This window comes from Tigriopus californicus, chromosome 11, assembly GCF_007210705.1.
Source record: "Tigriopus californicus strain San Diego chromosome 11, Tcal_SD_v2.1, whole genome shotgun sequence".
Lineage (NCBI taxonomy): Eukaryota > Metazoa > Arthropoda > Copepoda > Harpacticoida > Harpacticidae > Tigriopus > Tigriopus californicus.
Genome location: NC_081450.1, coordinates 10608444 through 10627466, shown reverse-complemented (window position 1 = coordinate 10627466; position 19023 = coordinate 10608444). Strand labels below are relative to the sequence as shown.

General features: G+C 40.7%; 1 protein-coding gene across 1 annotated transcript; it reads left to right on the top strand.

The window, feature by feature from the left end:
- The first annotated feature begins 41 nt into the window (after positions 1–41).
- Positions 42–1569, top strand: LOC131890540 (uncharacterized). Its single transcript, XM_059239902.1, has 2 exons — positions 42–1320; positions 1386–1569. The coding sequence occupies exons 1-2, from the start codon at positions 949–951 to the stop codon at positions 1533–1535; spliced, it is 522 nt and encodes a 173-aa protein (XP_059095885.1). The 5' UTR covers positions 42–948; the 3' UTR covers positions 1536–1569.
- The last annotated feature ends 17454 nt before the right edge of the window (positions 1570–19023 follow it).

Here is a 19023-nt window from a genome sequence, read left to right as displayed (position 1 = left end):
CATGCAACCTTTCGGCCCTCCACGAATCTTTCCTGAGTACAAGTCCTGATATCCAGCCGTCATTATCAACGGTTAATTGACTCTTAATCTAATCATTAGAATAATGACTCAATGCATAAGCTTATCAGCCAAGATCTCACTAACGTGAAAGAGGGAGATAAAGTAAAAGCGAATAACCTGACCTAAAGTCTCCCAATTTTGGTCGGTTCTCTCGCAATGCATGGTCAAAAACAGTTGTTGTCCTCCTTCATTCATTGGCCAACAACAACCACAACGACGACGACATCAACAACAACCACTTCTTGACTACTTGTGGGCAGATGAAAGATCTTGATGAGATTCTCGGAGGAGCCCTTCCCAATCTCAAATGTCTGGCCATCAACAACTTTGTTTCCATTCATCTCCTACTCATTCGCCAGAGGAAGATTGGGTCGAAGAGGGGCCGGGATGGATGACAACATTTACCCATTGGGACCAAGGCAGCTCCCCGAGTCTCAAATCCTTTACTAAGTCGGATTTGGGATTCTCTTGAAACAATGCCAATGGTTGTTTGAGCAGCTAGCTACCTGCAAATTCATTTGGTACAGATCTACTCACACCGAGAATCATGGACACGATACCTCAGGGATTAGGCGACAACATTTCTGGCCAATGAATCAAACAACGAGGTGAGATCCAGACGAGGTATAAGCTGTCAATCCCGGATTGATTCCCTAATGCGCTCTTAATGACCATCAACACTTTGCTCTGTGACCAACGTCTGCTGTGCTCATTTCTGAACGGGTCATTCAATCTTGGGTTTTCAACGAACGGCGACCGTGAGATGATAGTCAAAGTGCTTCCAGCCAAATCTAACTCTACCAAAAAGAAACTCCTTCCGGGCAAAAGTTCATCCAGGCCAAAGGAGCTCATTCAGAAGCCATCCAGTTCATCATCTTCGACATCATCATGCGATTTGTGAGTGTTATCATCTCAATCTTGTGCCTCGCCCATCCCTCAGAATTGTGCACATCCGCCCGAGGGAAACTGCCCACCAACGACAATGAAGTCCATGAGGTCTTTCCCACTTTGTACCAATTTGACATGAAATCCAAGCTATTGAACGCCTCCAAGGACGAAATGTGTCCCCGATCCAAGAAGATGAAATCTTGTCAATTGGTCAATGTGCAATTTCAAGCTCTCAAATCCATGAAGCTCAAAGTTCCCTTACGGAGAGATGATCCCAATGCATTTCTGGTGCTCAAGAAGGTCTCTGAGGAAGGGTTGAATATGGCGCTTATCAATCCCAACCAACCTTTAACCGCGACCATTTCTTACAAGGTTGGTATCTGGCATTTGCTGGAAAATATTGAAAACTCCATTGGATAATGATTTCTTTGCTCCAGGTTGGGACCGAATTGGCGTCATTTGTACTCAAGCAAAGCAAGCTCTATGGGAGCATCCGAATTTCTCCGTCGGGTCACAAGCTCTTTATTGAACCCTGTCCAGATCCTTATTTGTGTCATATAGTTGTTGAGAAAGTAAAGCGAGTGTAAAGGAAAAGTTAATAAAGTTCCGTGATCCACTTGAGTCAGGTTTAAGAGAGGTTTCGTGTTTCTCACCTTGAAACTTTTCGAACAAGATAATTATAGATATCTATGGAGACAATTTTTTCAGATAGGCAGATTTTTAGAACGTTGTCTGAAGCTTTTATTCAAAAGGAACAAGTTACCACAAGCACACTATTTTCAAAAGGTCAAATGATGTAAGAGAAGGAACCTGAACAGTTAAAATTGACAAAATCAAGGTTTTTCATATTTGAGGCTACTCAAATACAAACTTCTACTCGTAGTCATGTTCGACCTCAACCAGATTATCGATGTCCGGTTTCATCATGCCAATAAGAGGTTCCGTGATACGTTTTGTTTAACCCCGATTCGATTTGTGACGCTCTCAGGAGCACAACTTGGTACATCGACCATTTTGAAATTATTGGACAAGGCAAGAAGAGCCCCACTTTTGTTACATTTTTGTTCAGCCATGTGTTGTCCCTTCACTTATGAAAACTTTGAATATAATTGTGGGAATCTTAAGGTTTCGTTGAGTCTGGCTGTAACACAGATCAATAAGACTTGATTTTTTGATAGATTTGCCATCCACAAATATAATTCAATTTTTTTGGGGGGGAGCAACTGAACAAATATAACCAAAATTATGGCATCAAGTCAAGGAGACAGCGGGAATTTTGACAGCTTCATCTTGCCACACTTAATATTTGTGTGCCAGTTACCCGGGTTTTGATCTTGTTCTTCCTTTTTTAAGATGCCCTGGTTTGTCACCAGTGCTACCAGATGTGGTGATTTATCACCAAACTGGTGATTTTACAATCACCTGGTGATTGGTGATTTACGGCAAAAAGAACCTCGAAATCTGGTGATTTTGAAAAATCCGAAAAGTCCAACTTTGGTTGGCTATGGTTGGCTAAAATAGGAAATATTTTTGAAAAAAGTACACACAAGTATGAAATAGATTGCAAACATATTACAAAACACCTGCTGATGTTATCCATCAATCTGAAATAGCTCTTTTATCTTTGAAATTTTTTAAGATACTCTACTTCAAATTTTAGTTTTGTTTGGGTAATGAACTCCCTCCTTTAAAAATCAGGCACATCATGACGTGCTCTCATGATTTTTGGGGTAAATGGTCATGAGGTGAATGGTTAGTTTTGGAAAAATTGACTTACCATTACTTTTTTGAAACTTCAAAACTTAATTTTCTCAACAAAATTGTTTTGCAATACATTTCTACGCTCTGGCATTATTGTGTCTTAGTTAATGAACTGACATTTATCTTTTTCACAAGATATTAAGATGTGCAAAATACGGATCATTCTAGGGGGTATAATGGACAAGGCAAAATCTACTCGAAAGGGATAGCAGGTTCAATTCCCAATGCTGGAAGATATCATGATTGTAGCAAATGTGCTAATTACAAGACTGCGTTGGCGTTTGACTATATATTGATTTGTGGTTGATTGGGAAATACACTTCCCTTCATGAACCAGCGAGTATCACAACCCTTTTAACAACTCCAACTACATGATATAATTTTCCTTTTCATCTACGCGTTGCTTGATGGGGCAGTCAAAAGCAGCCCTCACAACCTCCAGAACGTGTTGGTGCCTATGTTTTGGTAGGGTTATTTACAATTTTTTTGTGCAAATTTGTTGTCAATAAAGACCATATAAAGACCATATATCTGTGCAAATTTTTGCCGGCCCTATAAATAACAACATATAGCTCATGTGGTGTTTACATTTTGATATTTGGTTATTTTTCGTTGAAGCCCCAAAAATTGGTGATAAAACTGGTAATTGATCCATTTCATCTGGCAGCACTGAATGTGGCTACAAAAGGCCGTGAGTTGATGCGATATATTTTAAGATATCTTCAGAATAGCTCCTCGGAAAGAGGTGAATTTTGATACGCATAAATATCAGAGCATTAGTCATTCCTCAATAAAAGGAACGAATTACAGTTACAGTTCGTTACACAACAATTACTCGAAAAAAAATGTAATGGCGTTACTCGTTACAATTACTTTTAGGAAAATCTTAGATGACCAATATTATATGGTTTACCCCATCCAGACCATTGTTCTCACTTGAGTTTTTTTTGACTCAAGCAGGCCTAATGCGTAGCATATGAAGATTTCTTGTCAGCAGTTTTCAATAATGAGTCTTGTCATTTAATCTTGGCATAATTGTTCAAAATGTATTGGATCATAATACTTTGAAGAGTCAAGATTGGGACCCTGGATGGGATAATGATTGTTGAAGGTTTGAAACAATGTCGCAAAATTCATGATAGAAAACAGTATTAAACATTGTGAAGTCGGTAAGCTTCACTGTAAGAAGTCCATCCCTGAAGTGAAGTGAGGAGGCATTGGAAATTTGAAGCATCATATTCAAACCAAGGAGTCCAACGGAATTCGAATGAGATGATCTAAACACTAAAGTAACAAATGCAACAAGATTCAAAACCAATAACACCCTCAGAGCGGTTAAGAGCAAACACAATTTTCAACCCTGACTTTCTTTGATCAAAATATTTTAGATGGAATTAGTAACAACGGCAATTTCTGTTGAGCTTTAAGGTTCTTCAGCTGTCACGAGATAAACGAAAAATTAAAGGCCATTCTGGAAGCTGAAAAAGGAACGAGTAACGAGTAATTCTTGTAGATTTTGGGTCGTTACAACTAAACAATTTTAAAATGTAATGCAATAACAGTTCCTTTTTCGAGAAGAGGAAAGAATTATTGTAATTTCGATACTTGTAATTTCGTTACTAATGCCCTGATAAATATCACATCTTTCTGCGATTTAAGTCTCATTGTATTGTGTGAAGCTGTCAATGAGCTAGAGGCTTTTGCAGTATTGAATGGATGCAAATGTAAAGAAGTAAGATCTACGAAAAGAAATTGGCGTTCCCTCGCTTGCAAAAGTATATGCAATGTATGAAGTTTTCCTGATAATTCGCAAAAAGCCCTTTTGACATCAAAGTATATGGAAGCGCAAAGTAGGTTGCAGAAATATTACTAACCGCTTCCATAGACATTTTATCCATCCATATTAAACTGCATTTCCCCTCTGTATCATTTGATTTTTTTACGATACACTTCATTGAAAGTGTGGGACGCAGTTTCGTTTGTTTAGCGTATTATTTTAAAGCCTGAGATACATCCTGACAGATTATCAAAGGGCATAACAGATACTTTGCGTATTCAAATCTATACATGGTGTCTGTTTGAATCCAGGAATAACTACATCATATACAGTGACAGGAGAGGCGTCACTTGCTAGTTAGTCAAAGACGCACACTTATGGCAGTCAAAACTAGTTAAAACCCTGTAGTCGACTTCTATAAAGAACTGGTCCAAAATCATACAATTTACTGCATTCTGATCTCAGACTAGGTAATCTCTCCGTTGACCTAATATACTTATTGAATCCTCTCTTAAACAAATTTCCTACTAGCCCTAGATTTAGGGTCTCTCTACTTAGATGTGCACATGCCAATTAGTAAACCAAGTGTTTAATCATTCATGAGGAAGAACTTCATTTTATTTCATATTTTACAATATATTTACATTCCTTGTATAGGTTACAGAATCACCTAAAAAGCGTGATCGGTGATAGTCATTTCTGATGTCTACAATGTAACACTAATTGAAACAAACTTCAACACACGGGATTAGAAATGAAATTTAATTTTTGTTCTTCCAATCAAATTGATATTAGCCGTAAAGTAAGCTTTGATTTTTTTCGTAAAGCCTGAAATATAGTAAACTACTATTACATCTAATAGATGAATTATTCAAACTGTAAGACCTTTTGCAATACTTGACGGGTCCTTTTTGAGGTCAATCCTTTAGATCCATTAGAAAATCGTTTCCAGGTATTGGAGTTGCACGATCTGAAAATTCAACCTGAAGCCTCCATTTTAGATGGTTAGTTACCTTCCTAGGAAGTTCAAAGTTTTCCACCATGACACATCGAGGGACGGTTTTAAACCGCCTTCATTTCCTCAAAATGCAATTTTCTTCTTCCAGTGACTAATGCCATCAAGCTTACTCACAAACAATACCATTTTCCCCCATCTTTACGCTTTCCATCAAGCTAGCTAATATTGCAATAAAAGAAAGCTAACGTTATCAATGATTGAATCGAACCCAACTGACAGACCATGGATGCATGCAATGACTCAGTTCAAATCTCTTACGGAATGTTAATTGGTCAATTCATTGACAATTTACGAGCATCTTCCATTGCAATCCATTCAAGATTCACCCATTCACTGTCGAACGCTTTCAAGTGTTGTGGGTGCTCCAGATTCCTCCATTCCATCATACCAATACAGCTAGCTATTGCTTGCTATCAACCCAATTCATCGTCATGGTAATTACTCCCTCCCATAAAGTGCTTCTTAAACCGTGCCATCTTGGCACAAAAAGCCCATGGATGAGTACCTACGATCTGCTATCAACGGTTATGTTCCTGGATGTTCTCACATTAGCCACAACATCTGAGGTCCGACATTCCCGAGGAAAACTCGAGGCCTTTTCATCTCTCCTACGATAAAGCAGCCAAAGACCCTTTCGAGTCTCGATCTCCTAGGCTCCGTGTGTGTTTTACGATCACAGTGGAATCCGTTGAGAGCACTTATTATCCCGGAATGCCCTTCTCAACTTGTTCTCACTCTAGATCAATCTGTCATCAGGCCACCGCCGTTTTCTGAATTAACCTCGAAAGAAATAATGTATTCGCATTCTTGGGTCGATCCATTGATAATACATACATCTCATTCAAACCCGAGATATCAACCGACGCTCGTAAAAACAACAACATTTTTGTCTTGATTGTTTTCCTTTCTTTAGAACAACATAGAACATACGCACACACCTTTATCTTGGTAGGGGCTCTGTGTACCTTTCAATGGAGAAGCGATCTGGAGTGCAATCAATTTACACCATAAACGGAATGAACCACCACACTTCAACCACATCCACAAGCTGGTCAGCTGGTCATTCCTGAGAATCGACCTCAACAGAGAAGCCTTCATTCTCGGCTCCTGTCCAATTGAGTGCCCGAGTCTTTTTCTGGATCCATCCCCGAGGGGGGCTGTAAATTCATTCAAAGTGATCTTGTAAAAATTCCTGTCTAAAAACTGGTGGTCTAGTGAAGCTAGTCGTCTTTGGTCAGTGGGTCTGGCGTCCGTCCAGTCACCTCACTCTCATCCATCGTCCAGTCATCGATCTTAATTGTTTTGGAGCCTAGAAATCGGGTTTCATCGCCCAAAAAAGAGGTCGAAAGGCGTCTGTCTAACGACTTTGGCCAATTTTTGGGAATGCTTCAGAGGAATACCGCAAATTGATACCCTTCGGACATCCCGCTGAGCACGTGATCTCTGGAAAAGTGATTGTGGAAAACTGAACCTGATGATGGTTTGGCAATGAATCACAAACGTTTACTTACCTAAGAGTCATTCTCAAATGTATGGCTCATCGATTCCGGTTAATCTCTTCTCATCTCATTTTAGCACGTCCAAGGGCAAGAATGAATGAACGACCTATCAACATTGATATGCTTGAGGGAGTAAGATCAAGTTGAACGTGCCTAAATCATTTGACTTTCAATCCATATTAGTCATGAGGGAGGTTTCCAGAGAATTCACAGGCCAACTTCTACCTGTTTTAGTGAACGTTCCGGATCGAGTTGGCCAAGTTTGGGTTTCTTTTTAAGTACTTGAGCAGTAAAAAAGATAGCTGTCAATGTGTGAGGTGCAACCGTGAAAATTATGTGTCTTTTGGGTGGAAAATCACCCAAACGAGGTTCTTTGGGTCAAACAAGTAAGTGGATGGTTGACTTCCAAGAAACCATCTTTTGATGATCTTCCGCCATTGGTGGACAGCCGAGATTTTCCATTCCACTTCAGAGACTTTGTCCCCGGGATCTATGGTCATCTCAAGAGTAAGACATCCCACTGAGATAACTACTGAAGCCTGAGGGTAGAAGACTCCTTGAATACAATCAATGAATGACTGAACAAATTTTGAGCTCTTCCATTGAAAAGCAAAAAAAGTGTTTGAAAGCGACGTTTTTCGAAAATAAGGATGCAAGAACGGTTTTGCGCGCTTTTTTGTATGTAAATGAAGTGTCTAAAGGCCGTTTTTAGAATTATCGGGCGTTTTAGAGGCGCCACAGGGAGATTATTAAAAACAGTGTTTGAAAGCGACGTTTTTCGAAAATAAGGATGCAAGAACGGTTTTGCGCGCTCTTTTGTATGTAAATTAAGTGTCTAAAGGCCGTTTTTAGAATTATCGGGCGTTTTAGAGGCGCCACAGGGAGATTATTAAAAACTAGCACTCGGGCAATGGGAAAACCACTCGGGTCACAAAGACCTCACATTTCACACCCTGCATGGGGTGATGGTTGTCGGCTGTTTGGCCCCCTACCCTTGCTCGGCCATATTTGTTATCTCTCGTCAATTTTTCGGTCCTAGTGCTTGGATATCCTGTTGTTCGGTATGTGACACAATTAGTTCGATGGTGGTCTTGTCTCTTCCAACTTCGATGGCTTCTTAACGCCAACTCTCTTATCCCAGCTTACGAGGTGCTTCTCACCAAAACAAGAGTTGATGTGCAATTGGTGATGGGGTTTTCCCTTTGCAGTCAATCAGTGTTTGGAGAAGATTAGTAGGTGCTAATGTCAGAGGGATGACCCTCTCTTGCAATATCACTATCAATTTCTTCGGGTTGGCAGTGCCATGGTCCGGTATCAGATTGATTTGCCATATGTGGGTGTAGATTTAGTGCCTAAACTTTTCCAAGAGAAAATTGTTGCTTAGTATATCAACATGGGGACCTCAACTAACTAACAAAATGAGGATAATAAGCATTACAACACATCTTTATTTTTTCTTTAAAAGAAACAAAATTGCTTTTGGTTTTGGTAATGTGTTAAAGTCTGATGGCATCAGTATCAAAGAAAAACACTACCAAAAGAAGGAGGAATCATGGGCCAATTGCTATCCTAGCAATTTTTTGCCCTAAGCGAGGTTTTGGAAATTTTTTTCAAGGTAATTTTCAGACATTAACGAACATCTCGACACAAGACCAATCCGACACCAAGAATCACACCATTACTCGGTGGAAGTGGAAGGTGCGATGGCTGGCTTGGTAGGCCAAGCAACGCTCAAACATTGCACCCCAGAATCCTCGCGCCCTGAAACGTAAATAAGCAAAGAATAAGAAAATTGAACTGGAATTTGATTTCGCTTGTAACAACCCCCGCACATGTTAACTGCCAAATGCTCTCACCTCGTGGGGAGGGCAGTCTTATCATCAGAACCGATAGGCATGTCACTATCTCATGAATACAAAAGACAAAGACGTTAGCATACGTACACCCCGTCCATCACCAATCCAAACGCACACACGTTGGTAGTAGCACTTTAGGGCATCATAATTCCAGAGGCTGCCGACATTTTACCCACAAGTCTGAAATGTCTTTTCATGTTTGAATGGCTCCAAAGAAGCTCGTCTCTGTGTCTATGGTATCAACTTGATTTCCAACCTCCGCCTTGGCTTTTGTGAGCATGTCTTCCGTCAGGAATGTTATTGTTCGTTTGTCGGCCTTTAAAAATGATCAAGTACAAATATATGGTAACAACACTGACGAAATTTCATCATATCAGTCTCCCATGGTCGAAAGGGAGCCAGACATGAGCTTCCCAGATGTAATAGAGTTCTCAAAGTTCTATCAGTGTGCTTTTTCATGAATCAGAGTAAAATGAGTTGGCACAAATGATTCAAGAAAGTAGGTTGTAATTGCATGACGGCAAAACGAGAATGTAATTAACGGCAGTTCAAAGTTGGATCGTGATACAACATCATTCTATCCCCATTTCTCAAACAAATCTGCCAAACACCTTTGATAATTCTTGGAATCCTTTTGATGGTCTAGACAAGGACTCTTGGGAAGTAGGAGAAATATGTTTTTTAAGAAGTCATGCTTTGTCAATCTGAGTTAACATATCTCCCTCAAGTGATTCTTGCCGGTGTTCCTTAGTTTTCCGACAAGCTTTGTCAGAGCCTTCCTGGCCATTTAAATGGTTATCGGAAACCCCCCAAAGTATGAATTTATGACACTTGACGATGAGGGGTGTCAATAAATAAGTTCTGAGGGGATTGTTGTGCATGCGTGTGAAAGATTAGCTCTCGTTCCAAATTGCCCTCAAGCAGTTTGCGTAGGTAGTCAAATAGATGGATAAAATGAAACCAGGCCGTCAGTCTTATTCATGTCTTAAGTGCGATGGTCTTAGGCCTATGCGGGGTGCTTTAAATAATCATTAAATAATTGTGAAATAAGATAAGCTACTAAAAGGTGAAAAAATTGGTCGATCATTCTTTTTTCACGGACTTTTTGTTTCTTGGGGTTAGAAAAACATATTTTCATCTTGCTTTTAAATCAACGATAAATAACACTTTTAAGAAACTGGAGCATCAAAACACTCCATACATGACAGTTGCAATATCTCTCTCGATCTTTTCATTCCTGTCTTTTAAGGTAGGAAAATGAATGAAAATATTCTTGGGATTGTGGTTTTCACAATTTTTTTTTATAATATGACAAAGTCATCTCATATTCATTTTAAAATTTAGAAATTAAAAGGTTAAAATTCAGAAAAATGTATTTTGGCCATTAGTGACGGAAACAAAAGACAACTCAATTGAACCTGCCGGGAAAAAAACGTCGCTTTGACTCTTATTCCTAATAAACCCCAGTTAAAGACAATCCTTGTCCTTTTCCTAACGGAAACCCAATTTGCAATGTCAAGGTACAAGAGTAGCGCCACTGATTTTCGCGCGTACAGCATAGGCCTAATTATGGCCCTTAGCGTCCGCTCTCTCTACCCATTGGAGCACATTCCACAAAAGAAGAAGGCGACGACAGACATTCCTAACATTCCACGGTACACTTTTCAAAGTGATTGGATTCGACCGGAGGCTGAGAAGTACCCTCCTAGCCTCACGATGTGTGCGAGCCTCCGTTTGAAACGGATGGAAACAAGAGGCGCAATGAATGAATGTTTCTTTGAACCACCTTCGAAAGAAACGAAGACGTTTGGTCGGTCGGTCATTCGTTCATTCTCACGATCCCCAAAAGAACGACCGCTCTCGCAGACAAGACGGAATCATTGTGCACATAGCACAAGCTTCTGAGGGAGTGAGAGGCTTTGGAAAATTCAGCTTCTGATTCAAAGCTAGCATCAGCACGCATCACCAGAATCCCAGGATGTTATGTGTATTCCAAAGGCTTTTTGTGTTTTTGGAACCTGTGGTTTAGTTCTGGATGCTTTTGATTTCAACAGACTTGGGAGCTGACCCTTTGGCTTGCTGATTTTTTACGTTAACTTGATTGAAATTACAATTGATACAATTTGTGAACGATAGTTACATACTCTAATGGATAGTTGGATCAATCATGCACGCCATTTGATTGAAATTCCATTACTCCTTTTTTGGACTTTTGATCCTCTCATTACTTAAGAGAAACAGGAGCTTTTTCGAAAAAATGATCAAGGATGTGGTAAAATCCGTATCGTGGGAATTCCCTTTGGGCATTGTTTTCTTCGGCACTAGACATGTATTTATCACGGGTGTGGCTCCTCACGAATAATCGCTAAAAAGCGAAGTGCAACTGGTTCAGGCCTGCTTTCAAAATGATTGCAAGGCTTTTAGATCTACTAGACATCCTCATTTGAATAAATTAGCCATCCGTGCCAAAACGCGGCCGAAGATGAGGGCGTTATTGCTCGAGCAGGAGTGGTTTCACTTCAGAAACGAATTGAAATGGGTAGTCTTTCTTGGAATTTCAGTCGTTTTCAACCGGTAAGAGATAAGATCAGGTTGAGATTTTGACGTATATGGTATCAAAGAGGAAAATTAAATGGCTTGAACCAAGTCAGTTCTCACGGGAACGCAAGAAACAATGTCAAGATGCAAGGAAGGCATGCAGAAGAGAACGATTCGAAGGAAGCACTTTTTCGGAATCATGCGTCACCACAACGTGAAAGGACAATCTTCAGGCTGGCCAAAAATTGCAGAATGCAAATGTTGGGCCTGATGCTCGTATTCACAAGATTTTTCAGTCACATACGCACATCCTCAGTCTATATATTATATATTCTGTCCCCCTTTTGTCGGAAGCCTACTATTGTTAACAAGAATTAGGTCTAAACATTCTTTTCAATTCCCAGAGCCTCTATTTTGGAGTGCCTTTCAGCTTTTCTGCCACTTTTGGTAATATTTCGTGCCATTTTGGCGTCAATGAAGACCGTTACTAATGTTATTTAAGGCCGACGGTACAATGAATTATTGATAAAAACAAGTGATAGCGGATTCCCGTTTGAAGATTCATTTTTGATATCAATCACATCATTCTTTGAGTATGAGAGATAAACATGTCAAAATGAACCTCCCTCCTTTATTCAAATTGCAATCAGGCAAGGCGCTTTCTCTCGGAACCTTTGTACTTCATTGACACTTTCAGTAAACTGATGCCCCCTTTAAGAGTTTCCTGTCTTTCATGAAAACTAGTTTTCATGCGTATGAATTTGGCTCTCAACAATACAAAAAAACAAACACTGTTACTGTTAGAAATTTCATTACATGCTATTCCATAAGAAGCAAATTTCCCCGACATTAGTTTGGCTTTTGTTAATTTCAAGTCAAATAATCCCGTTAAAACATATAATCAAAACAAAGGCCTTTTCATGTCGTCTTGTTTAACGAGAAGCTCTGGCAAGCCTTCACTCTTCTCTTCAAACTAAACGGCACAAAAATGCAAACTCGCTTAAGGCCAACCTTACCCATATCCGTCTTGACTACTATCCAGCCTCAGTTTTCTGGACTTCGTACAAAGCACGCGCAAAGCATTGAATAAATAGCTATTCTTCCCTCCTCCCAATCAATGAATACCCATTCTGAAACCCACCACAACCGAGAATGGAATGTGCCCTGTTTAAGCCAAGTAAACTTTGAGGCCTTCAACTCCATGACAGATAAACACCACCCATTATACCAGCCCCGCAACACGCTCAGTACGCACCTCCGTCTATCCACACATATCCACACGCACTCGTTCAGCATGTATTAGTACTTTCCATCGGCGGCCAAGGTCTGTTAGTGCATGATTCACGTATGGCGCTCAAGGCACATATCCACTCTCAAAGGAATTTCATTCCAAGGCGATGGAGAAGGAGAAGGTAAAAGAGAGAGAGAGAGAGGCCGCATAGTTTCTCGCTCTCTACGAAAAGTGTGGGAGAATGCCATCGGGCAATTTTTTTCTGGTCATGCCTATCTCATTGGGGAGAACAATCAGATCCGATTTGATGATATGCCTCTCAGGAGACGTCTTGCTTCGGTGGATGGACACAGATTCAAGTGCGGCTTCCGGAAATACATGGAATAGTTTCCATCTGTGATTAGATTTCAATTCGAGGCTCTTCCTTCCCGTGATCTTGGCGGAACATGCGTTGAATACTAATTTGCCTCCCCAGGAATGTTTATCCAGCGGGTGTCAATAAGATTATCAGGTCTGTTTAGACACGGGTCATCCATCATGAATTGAATGAGCATGATCTTGCTCGTTCAACTCCAATTCCGATTGTGGCAGCAAACCTTTGATCTTTCAACCGCGCTACTTGAAAGCTGTTCCAGGAACAATGGGTTCTGGGAAATGTATCCCCTTGGTGCTTGGTACTTTTGGCATGCTTCAATGCCATTGAAGAACTGATCTGACTCGAAAGCCTCCGGAAAGTCGAGGACAAAAGAACCCAGGTCTCTCATTGAATATGGCCAGTTAGCACGACATCGCAGTCATTAAGCCGTTTACGAGCCTTTCTTGAGCGGAGGAGCCCCTTTTTCTCAACCGTCAACTGACACTCAATTTAGGTTTGTCTGCTAAGGATAGATCTGACAACCCGGATTTGGGTGGCCACTGGCTTAGTCCAGCCTCCGAAGATAGGACTGATTGTGCCATCTTATCTCACTTGGTATGTGACGAGAATGTGGTTCGAAGAAACAATTATGGGTAGGTATCAATTTGAGAGGAATGTAGAGAAAACTGTCGCCACGCATTCCAAAGGCGGTCAAGCCTTTCATTACGATTCGAGCTCTCTTGTAACCTTGTATTTGCCTTCAGCCCTATTAGATAATCAAATTCGATGGTGCTCCTTACGTCTAAACCTAGCACCTAAGACTTATGACATAATGACATAATATTTGGAGTACTATCCCGTTCTCTTACTGCTGATTTGAAGGCCGGTGGTTGCCTTATATAGTCTGGCATTCCTATCCATTCGAACAAGCCATATCGAATACTTTTGGAATCATGCTGAGTGGAGCTCATTCGAGATCGATGTATGGTTAAAATGGATGATGATCCGATAACGTCTCGGGAGGGTTGTTAGAATTCACATTCTCCCTATGATAAGAGTGGCGTGTGACCACACATGAGATCGATTTCCGTGGAACTCCAAGATTGATTTGTAGAGTATTTGCCAATTGCTCACACCCGTTCCAAAACGATATCTTAGGTCCATCAGATCATAAACTTGTTGAAATGGGAGACAACGAATCCTTCACAGAAGCAAGTGAGATGCAATTTGCCATTGGTGATGAAAGCCATTAAATACCTTAAAGGCCATTTTGGGGCCTAGACGAAAGGGAGTAACTCAGCACTTATTGGATGGAAAAAAACCGATGTTGAACGACTCCCTGACATACCAAACATTCCAGAAGAGCTTCAAACCTGTAATTTGGTGCCTTTTGCTATGAGAAGGTGATCCAGAGGTCAGTCTAACCACGAACAAGGCCAATTAGGAGTGCATTAGCTTCTAGAACAATGAGGGTAAACATATTCCAACCGAAAGATAAGTTCAGAAATGCCCTCCCTGGCCTGTCCCATTTTCATCTCATGTTCAAGTCATCGTGAGGTTGTTAAGAAATTGAGTTATTGCCTCTCCAGGTTGTTTCATTGACTTGCTGATGTGGAAGCAGCAACGCCTGGAATGGATGACTGCGATGAAATTGCTCTGCCCGATCGGTGACTGGAAGATAAGATATGAGGTGTATCAATGAGATGGAGAGACAATTGGATCTGTTTTGATGAAGGCCGATATGGGTGGTCCTTTTCACAGGAAAGGAGATTTTCAAGTCAATTCAGCCTTGTCGGGATGATTGTGTTTTGAGACGAGGAGAGAGGTGTAATTTATTTTTGATAGCGTCAGATCATTAAACATTGGAATGCTTTTGTAGACTTGAGATGACAGAGGCAAGAATTCTGAACCTTCAAGCCAACAGCAGGAGCTGTCAGTCGAGACTAAAGGCTATGATTTTCAGATTTCATCTCTTCCCACAAGTCACAACCTTTGAAAACCAATCCCGCCATGAGATCCCTCCTTGGCGGCGTGATTAATCGCAATCCATCGAATATCAACCAGAAAACGGGTTTACCTGCCATTGTTGTACCCAAAAACCTGGGGACTCACTTTCTGTCAGGTTGACAAAGCACTTTGTCAAAGCCTCATGACGGCCACATGCCACAATTGAAGACGAGTGATCTGGGCTTACAGAGGTATTTGTCAATTGAAACCGGAGACTTCAACGGAAGTCGATGCCTCCGGCGGGTGAGTAAAATTCCAATTAACATTCCACCCTGCCGTCGAGTTTCCATGTGTGTTCACAAATAACCAATCTTGGTCATTTGGTGGATCATGTCTCCATGCTCGTGCTCACATGGAATGTTCCCATGATGATCGGCCTTTCATGCGTAGGTACGAAAACAAGGTAAGCGTGTGTGCTTGTACCCAATTATTGATCGCTTTGTGCAATTCATGTAGAAATTAGACTGAAAAAATGGATTACTTCTTGGAAATAAAGCAATTCAAATTCCTTTCCCAAGCTAGTCCAAAATCTAAAGCTTGCATTGTAGGTTACAGTCATCACTCTAAGGAAATTTCCCCACTCGAATGAAGACCACTTTGAGAGGTTGCGTCAGTTGGAGCGGAGTATTGGTTGCGAGTATTATTTTCACACCAAATATGCTACATCCTGAAATAATTCTCTTCATTGGTTTACAATCGTCTCCGTTCGAAGTAAAACTGAATATCAGCTCGGTACAGTTCATCAGCCAACGTGATCATTTTATGAGTCATCAGAGCATTCTCAAATCAGGCTAAACCGCGAGTTTCTCATCCGTAAGTGTCCAACCTGCGTCATCAACGCTCAACCAAGACTGAAAAGAAATCTGCTGTACCGTACATCCGAGTTTCTCATCCGTAAGTGTCCAACCTGCGTCATCAACGCTCAACCAAGACTGAAAAGAAATTCATCATCAAGCGGCAAGGCAAGTTTGCTGGCAAATGGATGAGAAACTTTACCAATATTTGCCGACACAGAACAAGAACAAATGCCACAATTACCGAAAAACATCCAGGATCTGACGTCACAGAGCAATTGGCCTTCACAAGAGTAACAGACATCAAGACATCATAGGTTCGGCAAATGTTGCCAATCCCGGATCTTGATTGGTCGAGTATATACCGAAACCAAGTAGGAGGTTTCGCAATTCAAGTTTGCCTTCGAGAATGGGGAATATTCGCTACATTTCGATTTAAGACCTGGAAACACCTTAGCATATCGTACTACAATAAATTCAAGGTTACCTTAAACAAGGCAAAATAAGGAAAAAATACATGAATGCAATCTTAGAAAAGAAAATTGATGTCGAGTTTATATCAGGAAAGTATTTCATTAATCATTTCATTTTTGAGAGGTGCTCTGTCTACAATGAAAACGTCGAGAATTTTAAGTGCTTGTACATCGACACAATTTGGCGCTTTGATCGTTGAATGTTAAAGCCTGTATCCATGATGTTATCGTTTTCATTAAGAATTAACGGGCACATTTTTGTTAACTTCCGTTGCTTGCAATAAATCTTAAAAAATGAATGACTTGAACGTTTTGAACTCTTCAAAGATGAATTAACTGACTTTTTCTATCAGATTTACAAAGTGTAATTTCTTAAGGAATCGATGATGTCAAGTACTTGATAAAGTTAACATTTTGGCCCGCCAACAATGCTCACCGAATGCATTCAATGCATTTACACTTGTTGGAACCAAGATTCTTGAAGAATTAAAGAAATTATCGTCAAATCGATCATTGATGAAGGCGCCATTCCAAAATTTTTAAACTACCTTTCTTTGGCCATTACAATACACTTTACATTGAACTTAATGGGCGTTTTGTAGCATGAGCATTTGCTAAAAGTGAGCGGTCTCGAATCTTGGAAGATTGTCCTCGGTTCCCAAGGGGTCAATCCATTACACTCTCGACAACGACTTGGTTTGGAAAAGTGCCGGAAACTGGCTGCATGCTTGTCTAAATAGCCCTCCCTGCTCACTAATTCTCCGTTTCTGAGAACTACTTCAACCTCACTTTAGCCACGAGAGCAGTTGTCGGGGCTTTTATTACACTACTAGACACTGTACATCTCCGTTTGTGTGAGAGTTACGGAATGAGAGCGCAATGGGCTCAATTTTCGAATCATTACAGTCCGAGATCCCTTCCAGTCACCGCCGTTCCAAAATGGGAGCGTTTCGCTCTGCTACTTTTGAGGTATTACCTGAGAGACAGAAGAAATCGGTTGGAAATGGTGCACCTTGACAATTTTCACACGATCTCCATGGTCTCTTGAAATTGGGGTTCAGAAATTATGTTTGTATGTGTGCCTCGCACATGTTCAATTCACCGGAGGCCAGAATTCTCGACGGATTGTCGTTCTAAGTCAAATTCAGTTGATACCGTGAACGCGCGGTCGATATTAGGTAGAACTAGAACAGAGAAGGGTTCGTCTTTATTCGTTATTGAAGATTTCAGTAACAATTTTGTGTGAATAAATTTTGCCCATCAGATATCAAAAGCTGGTAGGTAGTTGGCCAAAATGTTGTTAGACCTCATTAGTATCCAATGGGTGTTACCAGCGAGATTATTGTAGAGAGGGTTGTTCAACGTGGAGGCAGGTAGTACTCTTAATTTGTTAGACATTGCAAAAAAAATCGCGCCCAGATCCTCTACATATCTGTTCTTGAGATTTCGACAACCTCCATTATTCATGGGCGAATGAAGTGAAAGTAAAAGCTGTTAACCGCTTCAGGAATATCTCCTTATATAACTGTTGCCTTTTAAAATAAAAATACTACACTTTTTTTCCTGTTCTTTGTGCGAATTGATTTTAAGATAAGATTTATTGTCTTTTCAGTTCATGGGCTTATGTTTCAAAATGGTCACTAAATCTCTTGATTTAGCTTCACAACAACAATACGTGAAGGATCAATAGTATTTACTTGTCCATGGAATAAGTGAGTACTGGAAAGGAAAGCTTGGTCGAAGCTAGAAGATCTTCTAGTGAGGTTTTGTAGAGCAGATGCCTTACCCCTGAGAGAGTCCTCAATGAATTCCATCTTCATGTTTAGGCACTCGATTAGGAGGTAACGCAAAACTGAAACGTCTTCTAACGAGGTTTCAGAGAGCTGTCCTCTCCAGTTCTGGCATGTTCGAGATTTACGGAATAAGTAGTTAAATCCTACTCGAACCTCTCCATGAAGTTGCGTGATGTTGGGTTGCACATTTGCCAATCCTTCTATCACAGTGGATGCTTGGATGCCATATCCCGAAGCCTGACCTAAAGAAGGAGACGTTTGAAGTTCCTTCAAATTGTGAAGACAGTACAGAGCCACCCAACATCGCAAAAAGGTTCGAGTTTGACATGTCAACACTGTTAACCCTGAAAAACCTACATTTTGTTTCACAACTGCGATACGGCAAGGTATCTAGCGACAGCCTTGAAAAATAAACTCATGAACTAAAGATTCTGTAATATGCAATTTTCTATATCATTCTCAAAATCTTCCCCTCGTTCAAACAAATGCCCCCTTTTGACGGTACAAAGTGTGAGTATGGAAGCTCTCAATTAAACCACAGGTGGATCAGGGGTCATTTTGAACATTTTAAAGGAAATGGTTGAAGGGCAGGTGCTCCCGATCCGCCTGTCTCCTCAAGCCACCGTCATCATCTCTATCGGGCCCGTTGGGACAGTAACCATTTTCCTGTTAATCGTGTCTCCTCTAACACGACACTCGACTCAAATCACACACTTTTGACCGATACAAATAGCGCTTTACATTCCTATTTACAAAGTTAAAGTACAATTTCAATACAAGTCACCCTCTTCCACAAGCAAGTCTTATGTCTTTGTTTTAAGAGGCCCTTGTTGAACTAGGAAGCCTAAGAATGCCATCCACACGCCAAGGTGGTCAATTGGCATTGTGTTTGTCCGGTAGCGTTCAATTTCATGAATCGAGATCTCTCACGAGGCTCATTTCCCTTCTCCATTCAATTCATGGTGGTTTATTG